General features: G+C 34.8%; 1 protein-coding gene across 2 annotated transcripts in view; it reads left to right on the top strand.

Annotated features, from left to right (window-relative positions):
• The window catches only part of AKAP9 (A-kinase anchoring protein 9), a 104,981-nt gene that overhangs the window by 18,272 nt on the left and 72,279 nt on the right, over positions 1–14,430 (top strand). For both annotated transcript variants that reach the window (XM_084214816.1, XM_084214815.1), the window contains exons 2-3: positions 5,980–6,234; positions 14,266–14,310. In XM_084214816.1, the coding sequence (XP_084070942.1) occupies positions 5,980–6,234; positions 14,266–14,310 (300 nt within the window). The remainder of the gene's footprint in view (positions 1–5,979; positions 6,235–14,265; positions 14,311–14,430) is intronic.

Here is a 14,430-nt window from a genome sequence, read left to right as displayed (position 1 = left end):
CCACTATGCATGCTATACATTCATGTGCAGCTTAAAGTGGATTTTGTAGCATTTGCTCTAAATGCAGAATAAATATACCTTTCTGAGGCAAATTTGTGCCTTTTGTGTGTTGGAAAGTTTTAAGCAACACCTGACAAAATATTTTATTTCACTTTTTATTACCCTCATTATGCTCAGTTGCAGATACTGTTCCTGTGGAGACTTTCAATCTGCTAAATAGAAAATTTAAAATATGCTTTCTACACTTTAATAAAGTATTTGCATTGAAGCACTGAAGCCAGGATTTGTTTGTTAGGCTTATTGGGCTTTTCCTGCTGTATTGTGAGGCAGTCAAAACAAATGGTATTATTGTTGTCAAATTCTGTTCTACAAAATGGGATTGCCTGGGGGGTTTTCAGCCATACCATAAGTATTTAATCACCAAACTGATGTTTTAGTCACTTACTGTGGTAGGGATTGAGAAGCATTTCAAAGTTTAATGGTTTCTCTTCATTGCTGCCAGGGCATGCTGCTTGATCTGGGGTAGCTTGCCAGGTTAGCTCTCTGGTCCTCTTCAGCAGAGCTACACACTGCTCCCATCAGTCCCCAGCTGTTACTGTGATGTGGAATAATTCCATCCTGGGTGCAGGATGTGAGGTTTATTTTTATTAACCCACATGCAGTCCTTGTTGGCTTCCAGCACGTTGAGGTCTCACTATATGGTGGTTCTTCCTTCTGCTGTATCTGGCTTTCCACCATTTGTTGTGATCCATGAACTTGCTTAAGATGTATTAAATTTTATCATCCATATTATCTATAAAGAATATTACAGGGCTGTCAGTTTGTCTTTCAGACATTAACTACTGTTTTTAGATAGAGACCAGAAGATTCAGAAGTCCTTGTCTTCTTACATTGGATGAGGGATATAAATATGACCTGGTCCAGCATAGAACATTTCTCATTGGACAGCAGACTGTTTGAGAACTTCTGACAAAGAATAAGTTCCTGTCTGCAAGGACATGTTACTCTGAAGTTTAAACAGTGTCTGGAACATCTTTTGAAGCTATAGTAGTTGAGAAATACAAAATCATTTGGATCTCCATTCATGTTTTTGTACTGTGTAAAAATAAAAAAGTGTAATTACTTACTTGTAGCAGCTTGTCTGAGGTTCCTTTCTGTTGTCAGTGTGTAAGTTTGTGACTCATCCTTTTATACTTCTTCCTTGAATGAATAGAAAAAAAAGAAATAGGGGTTTGTACTCAAGAAGCTGTGAGAGATGAGCAGACCCTGCTCTTTCTGTAAGAAGTGCCTGGGTAGCAGTGAACTGGAGATGAGTTTGATTTTAGAAAGTTGAAGTTTGAATCTAATAATGTTTGTGTATAGGTACATGAAGTGTGACTGTACAGCTGTACTTGTACTAGATGTGCTATTCTTATGAATTTCTTCACAATTAGAAGGGGTTTTTTTGACAGTAACTACAGCAAATATGTTTTATATTATTTCCTAACATACTTCTTTGGAAGCACTGAGCACTTTCAATTTCTGTTAACTGTAATACCCCTGAAAATGAGGCTGTCCAGATCTGTTACATTATCTGAGAATGTTAAGGAATAGCAAGCATTCATAAAGCAGCATCCAGTTTTAAATGGTGTTGAATATGTTTATGTTCTAAAGAGTATTTTTTACATGTGAACTAAAAATACAGCTATTGATGCTTTACAAATGTAGCTTCATTGATTTTCAGGGATGTTTTTCAGTATTGTCTTCTACTTGTATATAGGCAGTGATTAAATGTTACAGCTTTTGTTCAGACTTTTTCTTAAGTGCTTAAGAGATTAAGTTTCACATTATGTTAGAGCCAAATTTTATTTTACCATGGAGTTTTACTCTAGAAATAGTTCAGTCAGACCACATTCGAAACTAATCAATGGACAGTGTTACCCAGCAATCCAGATTGCTGGCATAAGTACCAAAGGTCAGAATCTGCTGAAGGTAGCTGAATAAATAAATAATGCTGCTGTTATAATTAAAGCAGTACTTTAGCTGTCATAACTTACATGATTTACACAAATAATCCCCTCCACTCTGCAAGTTAGTTCCCTTCTGTCTCAAGAGTAAGTATTTAGTTCCTAACAGCGATTGATTCCTCTCTGCATTTCTGACTTTCTGCCAGTTGGAGCATACTGGCATTTAAAAGTGAAGGTAATGTTGTACCAGAGTGTTGGCAATTTTGGTGCTAGTATATTGGTTTGGGATTAATGAGTAGGAAGTTATAATTAGACCTAGATAAATGCAGATATCATCTAAATACCTAAGTTCTTCTATTCAGTTGTTCTTTTGCTGTGGGAAATGATTTTGAAAAGTATACTCATTGTCAGTCTGCATGCTGCTCTCTTGTAGTCCAGTGATTCTCAGTATTTTTCTGTTTATAAAAGACAACATTTTGTGACAGAATTTAGTGCTAATATCCATTTCCCATTTTTCAAACTGATGGAAAGTGGAGTAGCTATTGTAAATGACACTTCTGAAAATCTGGAAATAAACAAGTAGCTCTTCCTGCACAATTATCTTGACCCTTTTTATGCATGAAAAGGAAAGAAACATATTTTCATTCTCATTTCATTGTGCACTGGATATTTGATAGAAATATTTCAGACAATCTTTTTTTTTCTAAATGCTATGAAGTGAACATGCCTGTTTCCAAGAGTATTGGGGTTTTGCCCAGAAGCAGGACTTGAAAAAACCTGTGAACTGGGAATTGCAGGTTGTTATTTATTTAGTTGCAAAAGCTGAGAGTCAAGGAGAGAAATTGATTGTTCTTCACTACTGAAATATATAGATTACATTTTTAACAGAATTCAGTACTGCTTGGAGGATCCAAGCAAGGTCTTATCAGCATGATGGGAAAAGCTGGAGGCAGTGTCTTGACAGATAGGTGAATAATGTTAAAAAATGCTCTGGATTGGTTTTCATATGTGCTAAAAATGTGCTAATGGGATCATGGCTGTGTTCCCGATGCTTTCCCAGGGTAAGGTGCTCATTCTCTGTTGGTTCTCAGAGGAGTATCAATGCAGAGAGCCTGTTCTGAGTGTCCTTCAGCTTCTGTTTCTTTGCATCCTTCCTCCTCCATGAGTACTTCCTGCGTTTACATACTTGGCTCTCGCTTGCAATTTTTGTAACTCAGCAGAGACTTGACATTGAATTGTTTCAAAACTGCAGATTCAGAACTGATGGACACAGCATTAAGTTCTCCACAAGCTTAGTTGTGGCATAATTAAGCTGGTGTGCCTGGAAGACAGGATAAGACACGGTATCAGTGTCTATTTGTTTCACATTTTGTTCACACCAGTAAAATCTGTTTTTCTAGAAATACAAAATCTGGAAGTATTTTTAATTGAAAATTTTAGTTCTAAAGAATTTGTTTTCCTTGGCTCCCATGACTGCTGGTGGACTTCTCCCTGCTTGTCATTGGAACAATGATAGATCCTCGACTGTAGTTTATGAGAAGGAATTTGGTATCTGAGCCTCCCTTGTTTTCATATGAGCATCACACTATTTCTAGCTTTTAAAATTTGATTAAAAATACGAATTTAAAGTTATGTTGCATTAGGAGCTAGACAGTTCTTTGTGTACCTGAACGTGTAGGGTTAAAAGTGCTATGATTTGTGCATGCATCCATCACTACTAGTCCCGTTATTTCCAAAGTCCTAGATCCTCATATGGATTTATCAGTTAAGAACTTCTGTAATACAAGAATGTAACATTTTCATTTTCACATGTGTTTAGCTTTCATATGTGCTCATCTTCATCAGTGTTTAAACAGAAAAAAAAAATAGGATCTGCTTGTAACTGCCATGGTAGGTTTTAATCTGTTAATTCTGAAGAAGTGAAAGTCAACAACTTTGAAAGCAGGGAAATCTGGCATGCCCAGATGCTTCAGTTAAAATATGCAAAATACTTGAGGAGAGACAAGGAGTAATTCATTTGTCCTTGAGCTACACATCTAATTTTGTAGACAAATAAAGACTGTAAAGCTGCTTTAAAAAAGCCAACTTAACTTTCCATTACAGAAGATTTCAATCAAGTTGGGGTAGAGAGTTTTGACCAGTGACACTACGTGTCATGTATTACTTAGAAATAACACGAAAAAGGCAAAATCTCTCAGTAGTTACACTTGAAGTCAGGTTGTTTGCTTTCTGTCATTGGGACATTTGTACAAATTCTGCTTTTCTTTTGGATAAACTGAAAGTATTTTATTGAGATAAACGTACAGTTTTAGGAGACTGTAGTAATATCCTAAGGGAGCAACTGGAACCTTTACCCTTCCCATTTTTGAGAAACTAAATCTGTCTTTAGTTGGGTTTAGGGGTGGTTGTTTGGCTGTTTTGTTTTTTTTTTTTTCTCTTACACTTTGAAGTAGAAGACTTATCTTTCTTTTCTTGTTTAGAATTTAAATTTTTGAATTTAATGGATTTTTTGTGAAATAACAAAAGATACATATTTTTAAAATAGAAAAAAAATCACAAAGTTGAACTAATTAGAAAAGTAGTAGGGAGGAGGTAAGTATTAAGTACTTAGGTGAGCATATTTGGCTCAGCACATGTTCGGGTCCTCCTCCTCTAAACAGAGCAGGAGCCATATGCCAAGCTGTCGTCCTAAGGAAGGAGAGGAGGCTGAAGAAACCCTCAAAGAAATACAAATAAAGGGACAAAAGCATAAACCAGTCATAAGTCAGAACTGATCTCTCAGTGATGCATTCAGACTGTGGCTTCTCAGCTCTCTTGGGGCCCAATGAGAACTGGAAAGCTCTTCAGGTGACATCTTGCACTGTAACCAAACAGTGACTGGGAAAAGGGATCTGTGGTTCCTGTTCAGTTTGGATGTTCCTGAAGAAGTTGGATGGAAGCCTGGCTTTCTCGACTGGTGAATATCACAAGCAAATATACTGTCTTTTCTAGATTTGTTTTCTTAAAATTGCAGCATATTTATTTAAAAAACCCTGGTATTTGAGTATTAGTTGATGTTGAAAGTTTAAAGTTTTAGGGTCTTTATTTGTATACTGGAGCTACATTTATGAAATGTATTGTAGTACATAATGTTGGATGCTTCAATTGGAAAGTAATGATTCTTGTTTTCAGATTTTATTGATGAGATATTTTTAGTTTTGAATTTTAATTGGTAAACCCCAATGTACTTGTTTTATTTATTTGAACAAAGCTTCTGTTCTTGTTAAGAAAAAAAAATTTAAATGGATTTTCTTGTGTAAACCACTGTAAAGTGATTAAAAGTGATAAGCTCTTCAAAAGGCAGTGTCTTACCGTATTTGAATAGCTTACATACTAATTGGTTTTTAAACTGTGTGCCTGGCTCACCTGTGACTTTTTGTTCATCAGCATGTTTTGCTACAAGGTAGTGTGTCTTGTAATCTGCTCACTTTCTGGTTTTAGAGTATTCCCTTAAGAGGTATTTTGCTACTTCGCTATTTCTTTATGTTTTCAGTAACTTGATCACTTTTTGTGTTATAGCAAACTTTTTTAAAAGCTTCGTATGATACTTGCTTGAAGAGAAGTTTGCTCTTATCTGTCTCTGAAATAAAAATTAATAGGAATTTCTGTAAATTATTTTCAAGTTCCTATAAAATTAAAAAATGGGATCAGGTTATTTCATTGCATTTGTCTTCTATAATGGCATTTGTACCTTTACCTTTGACTGTCTTGATTTTTAGGTATCAGTCTATGGAAGAGTAACTTGCAAGTATGGAACTGAAAAGGAATTAATTAACTGAATGTTGGTTTACATTTAAGATTTTGTTAAAGCAAAGTATCTAAATGGAAAAATAATCTGTGTCTGTCTCACATATGCAATATTAACTTCCACCTTGTTTTCACTAGTGATTAATTTGAAGCTTTATATAGAATAGTGGGTAAGGCTTTGTAGAGGATGTCATTGGTAATAAAGAGGAAAACTTTCACCTTTAACAAGATTTTGTCTTCTCTACAGCTTGCCCAATTTAGGCAGCGGAAGGCACAAACTGATGGTCAAAATGGATCAAAGAAGCAGAAAAAGAAGAAGAAAACAGCAAACATCAAAGATGAAGAATCAATACAAGATGGGATTGAAACTGATCGATCTCGAAGTGATGAAATATCCACATGCAGCAGTCGAAGGGGAGGAGCTGCTACTGCTGACTTTGCTATTATCAGGACTTTGCATAGTGGAGAAATTATCAAACACACCCCAGCTTACACCATTGAGGTAAGTTTGTCTCAGGCTACAGGCACTTTTGGGGGTAAGTGGGCATAAAATAATCCATTCATTTTGAGAGTGGAAATAAAGGAATTGGATGAGATTTTGCACGCAATTTCCTTTCTTCTTCTGTCTGACTTAGTATGTCCAGAGAAGACAGTTTCTACTTGCCTGCTGGCATAATTTTTTTATTATAGTCAGTTTCCTGTAGGGTATGGATAGTGTGTTTGTATTGCTATACTCCTTAAATGTGCATAAATTAATTCTGTTTTATTAGAACTTGTGGATTGAAGTGTATTTTTGATTTCTGCGCTTATGGCTACACCAAAATGCAAAACTAAACATCTTTCTTGTATTCATGATGTAATTTGAGTCACCCTGGTTAAGGAGGACAAGGACTTTTACTACTTAATGAAATATAATCCTAATTGCCATTGGCTGAAGGTACTTGCTCTGGGAAGTTTGGAAGATGCTGTGTGACATACAGTGGCAGTCCAATTTAGTTCTGAGTGGACATGAATTCATGTAATGTCATTACAGATAGAAAGGACAAGAAAGGCTGATATTATTTACAGAATAACTTGTGAAACCAGTGCTTCTGCAATGACATAAGTGGCGTTCTGAGGAAGCATCTCAATGCAAATTCCCAGCTCTGTGCAGATGACTACATTAATTTTTGAGAGATGTGGTACAGATGAATGCTCTTCATTTTGACTTGCCAGTCTTGTGCTGGGATAGTCTATTTGTAACGATTTTGGCTCCATTATTGAATTTCCAGCAACTGAGGACTAACTGAGAAATTACAATTTTTGAAACGTTTTTGCATTTTTGTTACCAAAACCCCCAAACTTACCTTGGTGGAGAGGCAGACAGACTAAATCATACATGCAAATGAAAACTTGTAAAGTGATTGATCCATTTATTTTACAGTTTTAAGCCTATAATACACTGGATTATATATATCAATAATATATATATAATATATCAATACACTAGACATTTTGAACCTTGTAGGTATGTGCCTTTAATATGTAGCTTTTAATTATTAGAAAGTTAATGTTAGAACTTCAAAACTGTAGTAACTCAATAAAACTGTCTGTTCAACTCAGATTGAGGAGGTAAGAAATTTTATAATAGAATAACTATTTTCTTAGACGATGAAGATATGACTTCTTTGCCTTCTAGGAGAAGAGAAAGATGTATTTTATGAAATGAAAAGGATTATCTATGGCTAATGAGAGAGGACTGCTAGGGAACAGAGGTGTTTAGAGAGACTCACTTAAACTGTTGTTTTAATAATGCATAAATGGACAACTGTATGAAGTAATTTCCTTGATCAAATATATTTTGAAGTTGCAGATGGACTCTGCTAATCTATTTCCTTTGTTAGGATAAATATCTCTAGTACAGTTGGAAAAACAGGGTAAAGTACAGGATCATAGAATAACTTGGGTTAAAAGGGACCTTTGAGGTCGTCTAGTCCGATCCTGTGCTCAGAGCGGGTCTAATTAGATCAGGTTGGTCCTAGTAGCCTGTGTTGGCCTCTAAATGCATACAATACAACACATAGATGATTTTAGAAATGGAAAAAATATCTGCATTTCAGTTGCTAAAGATTGTATGTATGATACATCTTAAGATGGGGTATGATTTTTCTGAGGTCTGTCTTAGTCCCAAAGCAACTTATTTTTTGTTTAAATAAATAAATATGGAGATGCACTGGGGTTTCTGGTTTGCTGGTGGAGGTGGTTTGTTTCTTTTTTAAAATGTAGCTTTGAAAGAATAAGCATTAGAATCATGTGAATTTGTAATTTGACTCTGTTGAGTTACTTAGTGACTTTTAAACCAGTATTCATTTCCACAAAAAAGAAAAAAAAACCCCGCTCCCAATTGGGAGAGCATTTTTCTTTGTTAAATGTGGTTTGTAGCCTCCTTACTCATATTACCTAAATAAAAAATTGGCATTTTGTAGTTGGGAGGTGATGGCGAAAGTCTTTTCAATATTAATAGAAGAGGAAAAACTCTGAAAGTGTTTCGGTGAATCTCATAATTTACTGGTTTTAGTCTTACAAGTGCAATGATTTGGACAGAGAGCCTGTATTACAGTAATTGGATTGGAGCTTGCTGAGTTGAAATGGCAGCCACTGTAATAGGCAGTTTCAGGCTAATCTCTGCCATGGAGAATTACAGCTCTGAGCTGTTTGCTTTTTCACCCAACATTAAGTCTTTGTAGGTTGCTGTGTCAGAAGAGTGAGACAGGATTACTGGAAGCATTATGCACGATCATTTTCTAGCTAAACTTTGATTCTTCTTATTTATTTCATCTTTTACTGGAACTGATATTTAAAATTGCTCTTTCTGTACCACAAAATACAGACTCAGAACATCTGACTATAATGCCTGTCTCTCTAAAAATCTTGGCTGGGCTTCTCTGTGGTGGTTTTGTGAGTAGAAGTTTATCTCTCTGCAGTTCTTCTAGTATGATTTTAAGTCCCCAGTGGAATTAGCATGTCCAAATACAAGTAAAAAAGAGTTCTCTTACTCAATATGAATATCAGAAAGTGAAAGAGAGATACTCCTCTGAGAGCTTATTTCCCTTGTGAAGGCAGAAGAGTTTCTTTTCAGAGAGGACAAAAGTGTTTAGAGTACAAAGAGTTTTTTTTTTACAGTCATACAATTACTTTTTTTTTTCCTTCTGTGTTCCTAAGGGTGGGTTCCTCTATCCTCCTGTGTTCTCTTCAGTTGCAGAAACTAATTGGAAAAACTCTGGAAGAACTATCATTGTTTAGCCATTACATTTTACATTCCATCTGAACTCATTTGTAATCTCTAAAGTTTCCATCCACTGTTGGAGGAACAATATAAAAGATTTCTTAGAGAAATGCTAGTTGGTATTTATTGGGTCTCTTGTTTCATGTTGAATGCTTTTTGTCTTTTTTTTTTTCACAAAGAGAATATTTTTTGTCTTTCTTCTCTTGCACCCTGATATCTTTAGATGTTGACATCCATAGTGTCCGTTAGGTGTTGACATTCATGGTGTCCTTTTCTATATAGAGGTAAAAATAACCTAGACCGCATAATAAAATGAACTGGAATCAATTAAAATCTTGGGTTTAGGACTGCTTCTTTTTGTGACTTCTGCAGCTAAAAATGGAAGGAAACAAAAGTCACTTCTAAGGTAGATAATTGCTGAGATCACCTTTTCTGGGAAGCCTTGAAACGATGGATTGGAGCACACTGCTCACTGCTTTGCAAGAATGTCCTAATGTCAGAAAAGCAAAAGAAATTAACCGTGTGTCACAGTAAAATTGTCCTTGAGTCACCTGGGTAGTAAAAGCTATTATACAAAGCTTCTTAGAAAAGAAAAGTTCGAAGTTCTGTGATGAAGAATACCTGCTAATTGACTAAGGTTGGATTAGTAACTCGTCTTTTGGTTTTTAAAGGTCCTTTTGATAATAGTTTTAGAATAGCTTAACTGTTAACAGTTAACAGTTAACAGTTGTAAAGTGGTAAAGTTAACAGTTGTAAAGTGGTAAAGCTCCATGTTGTTTCATTTCTCTAAGGTATTCCAGTTGTTAGTGTCTGATCAGCAAGTGATTAAGAAGGCTCTGGGCAGGATTCTTGAGAACTGATGAAGAAAAGTGAGAGAAATCAAAGTATGTAAGCAGTATGGAGAAACAGTGAGGATGCCTCAGTGAGGAAAGGCATAAGTGGTGAACGTGGTAAGACATTCCTGTGACGGAAGCATGAAAGCAAAGAGCAGCTAAGGGCTTTGACTAGAAAAGACCTATTCTGGGGTGTACAGTAAGGTGGAGGAATTGAAAAAAACATGGATAAATAAAATGTAGTAAAAATTAGCCCAGTCTCTTCAGATAATACAGCATCCATTGAAACATGTTTTGAAATCGAAGAATGAAGAAAAGCAAATGTTTGGAAATAGTCTGTTCAGTAGTAAAGTCAGTGTCACAAGAGAAGGTAGTAAATTCTCAGCAGCATATGGTTCTGATTGAAGCCAGTCATTCTTTCTGTTCACCATCTGGCCAGAAAATTGCCAGGATAACTTGTCGATTTTATTTGATTCATAAGATAACCTCTGGTATTACGCCTTCCTTTATCTCTGTAAATACTCATATGTAATAGATTTACTGGCACAGAAATTACCTGTATTGGAGAATGGTCTCTGCAATTACAGGGTATATCACTTTAGATTAAACATTTATAAAGCCATGTTACCAAAGAATAGAAACCTAATTAAATGTGTTGGTTACCACTGTTGATGGTGTTTTCTGATACCATCAGAGGTTTACACACTGCAGAGTTCAGGTTATGTTCAGTTTGGCAGCGGTTTTTCTCCACTAAAATGCATTCAGTTTCAATTTGATCATAGTAAATTGGTTTGGATCATAAATTACTAGAGAATTTGAGTTGAATCGTTTTTTTATATTAGGAGCTAAGGAAGACATGATAAGGCAATATAAAAGAGTAGCCCTTCATATTCATAATGTTCTACAAGTATGAAAGGCCCATACGGTTCAGGATTACCTGAAGAGAGGGTTTTATGTCTAGGATATTCTGTTTACATTCTCTTTGCCTCACTTCTAGTCGTGGTCTCCTTAATTAGACTTACTTGATCCTCTATGAATTGCTATAAACCCATCTGAAAATGGACAAGTCAAAATAACTTGGTCTATAATTAATCCAGCCTTCTGTAAGTTACATTTTTGTGACAGTTTTCACAGAGGCCATAAAAAAGTCAGTAGTTTCCTTCAGGTAGAGTTCTGTTCTGTGAATATTCAATCTATGCCTTCATCCATTGCAATTCAAGTAGTTTAGAACCAACTGTATGTTGGTTCTTGCAAAACATTTTATTGTCACCTATGGAAGTTTTCCAAAGAAATATGTAAATCACTTTGCAGTTTTTGTGGCCAATTTTGTATATGAGTTCTTTTGTGAATCCTGGGGTATTGGGTGGTGCCCAGTGTCCAAGAACATAACTTTTGAGCGGTGCTTAACTGCATACAGAAACAAATTACTTTGAAATCTTTGAAATGGGCCTGCTGTATTCCACAGGCTGATAGTCCTTTTTTTTTTTTTTTTTTTTTTTTAATCATCTTGCAGTATTTCCTCTGATGTATATAGACAGAACTTTTTTAAATTTTCTGAATACTGTTGCCATTAAAGGTACCATCTGCAGAATTATGGAGATTGTTGCCTATAAAGAGGCTTTGTGATGTCTCTTCAATGTATTTTAGCAATCAACTACATTGTCAGTGAAGAAAATACTTAATAAGGTGTTTAAGTATTTTGTCAGAAGAGACTAACTGTTTGCAGCAAGAAATTACTGTGGGACATAGTTAATAGAATATGTGCAGAACAACTGTGAGGGTGTAACAAACACCTGTTTCAAATTCCATGAAGCATAAATAAATAACCTGATAAATAGCTTTCTTGGCATTATCCTGTCAAAGATTTTGTGTTGCTAAGAGTGTCTAGTAAGAATTTTTTGAAATTATTTCCATTGAGACTGGACTCCTGTGGTTCAAATGAGCTATGTATAACTTAATTACTTTTGTTCACCAAAGAAGAATTGAAGCATACAGAACAGGTAGCTTGATAATGGAAGGAACTGTATTTGAAATAAAGTTGGTCAGGTCTTAGGAGGTAGCATAGCTGCTTGGAGGGCAAGATGACTGCCTGTAAAATGTATTTGTAATGTTACAGATTCTGATAGTGAAAGAATGTCATGAAGTCTTACAGTCTGGAGTGTAATGTGTGAGTTCATAGGATTTAATTCTCTTTAACTGGTTTTGAGCAGGGTTTGGAAGATCCCCTTAGCACAGGAGACAGTACATTTAACTGGAGTTCATTTGGCCGTCTTTCTGTTCTTAAAATCATAGAATCCCTCGGCAAAATGACTTGGTTTCAATATGCAAATAACTATCTAGACCAAGGACTGAAGTTGGCAGTTTAGAAAGATTGCTTATGCTGCTAACAGATAATGTACACCTAAACTCATGGAGCACTATGTGGTTTTGACAATTTTGTAAAATTATTATAGGCTTAAAAAAAAAATTTTAGATTGGTATTCAGAAAGGACCAGCAGTGTATTAACTTTTTTTAAAATGTCATATCTGGCCAAATTAGCAAAACAGGGGAATTATTTTCAATAATCAACTTCCTATGAGATTTAATATTTTCATTTAATATTTTCTCACTTCAGCCTAAGCTTTGACCTACAAATTATTTTTCTTTTTCTACAATTACCTACTAGGTTTATCTATCTATAGTTTATCTGAGGATGTACAAATTCATTTTTCATCTCTGTTATGAACAAGACTGTTTTTATAATTTAAAAAGGAATTTCTACAAGGAAAAACTATTGAAGAAGTGGGACTGCTTATTCCTGATTTTTATATCTTGGAGAAGTGCCTATATTTCATGCTGTATGTAAAGATTTCTTGAAGAGTTCTTAGATCTAGCTATATATATACACATTTATAGTAACTCTTCTGAGCTTCTATAGGAATACTTCCAATCATTCTTTGTGAAGACTCCTGAATTAGAACAAACCATGAAAAGCTCTAAGAAGATAACTACCATATATTTGTTATCTCTGTTATGAAAAAAAAAGTTATTTTCTCTGATTTTATTTCTTCCAGAGGATTTTGTCCTAGACCAAGGACATAGACTACAAACAAGATGCAATTTTTTTGTATGAATGTATATATACACAAATATTGATATAAATATAAATAATATTAATAAAATATATTTGTGTGAAATTGAAATATTTTAAAAAATTAATTTTGTAATTCATAGCAGAAATACTTTTGTTGTCCTAGAGTTTTAAAACATAATTTTGATTTCTGTTTCAGTTCGTGTCTTATTTTTGAGGTGGACCTGTTTTTATTTTTTAAAATTATATGCGCTGCATGAATTTTAACTTCCAAATAAAGATTTTAAGGCAATATTGTGCACTCTGTACATGAAACAATACCCTTTGTTTAGGTTAATTACATTCTGGAGCTGCATATTGGATTCAAAATATGTAGAATCAATGTTGTTAGGATTGTAAAAACTGCAGAACTTCAGGAGGTCTGAGTGGTAGATTACTTTGAAAAAAACAAAACAAAACACTGCTGACCTTCCAAATTTTACCTGTGTCTACTGATGCAAAATATATACCATGTTCCTTTGAAAATAAGCCTGAAAGAACTCAATATAAAATTGAGAAATTTAATGTGAGGCTGGCTAACATGTTAAGTGAATTTTTGACAAGCTCTATTATGTGCACATCATTTTTGCCAAAGTAGTTCTAACTCACGGTGACACTTCTCAAGTTTTCAGGCGTTTCTTTCAAGTACACTTATTCCATGATCGTGCATCTTATCTGCATAATTTGCATCTTTTCCCACAAACATTTTGGTTCTCAAACTTCACACAGTTTATGTAGCTCATCAGGATACACTGTGTTTCATTCAGGCATCTGCCATGGCACATCTATGCTCAGTTTGTTAAGGCTTTGTTCCCTTCATTCCTCTACTTCGTTAGATCACAAGACTTGAGTCTTTGTCTTATTTTCCCTTGGAAGCTGAAGGATGAGTGTTTGTTTTAAAATTCTAGTCAGCATCAAAAGTCTTGCATGTATGAAAATTATGTTTTATACAAGGTTGTGTTCTTAAGCCAGCAAAGTTTCTGGCTAAAATTGATATAGCAGAGACAAGTTCTTTTCATGGTACTTCTCAGTTCTTTTTAAAAAGCCAAAAATAAATCCCAGGAAAGTAAGTTAAATTTTCAAAATATTGTTTTGTACCTGTAGTTGTGTGAAGATTTTTTCAGGTAATTATAGTGGTCTGTGATCATAGTTCAACAGCAAAATGACTTTGTTAAAGCTGGGATTTCAAGCAAGTGAGGGAGATCATTGCTGTACTTATTAAATTCACATACACCTTGTTGTTTTCAAATATTGTAAAATGGAAAATGTCTTGCTTAGTATTTTTAGAGTGCCATCATTGTAAATATTTTAATATTTTATTTTAGCCGGAAAGTGAAATTTCCACCACAGTAGAAGATTACAGTTCTGAGGTAAGACTGAAGTAATCCTTTTCCTAGCTTTTCTTTCAACCTTTTCTGTTACATGTTTGCTGCAATGCTGTGCATAGTTTTTCAAAAGGAGAAGGAAAGAAAGAGCAGATGTGATATTAT

The sequence above is a fragment of the Fringilla coelebs genome (assembly GCF_963513975.1).
Source record: "Fringilla coelebs genome assembly, chromosome: 1".
Lineage (NCBI taxonomy): Eukaryota > Metazoa > Chordata > Aves > Passeriformes > Fringillidae > Fringilla > Fringilla coelebs.
Note: the sequence above shows the minus strand (reverse complement) of the source record. Positions and strands in the feature narration are given on the sequence as shown.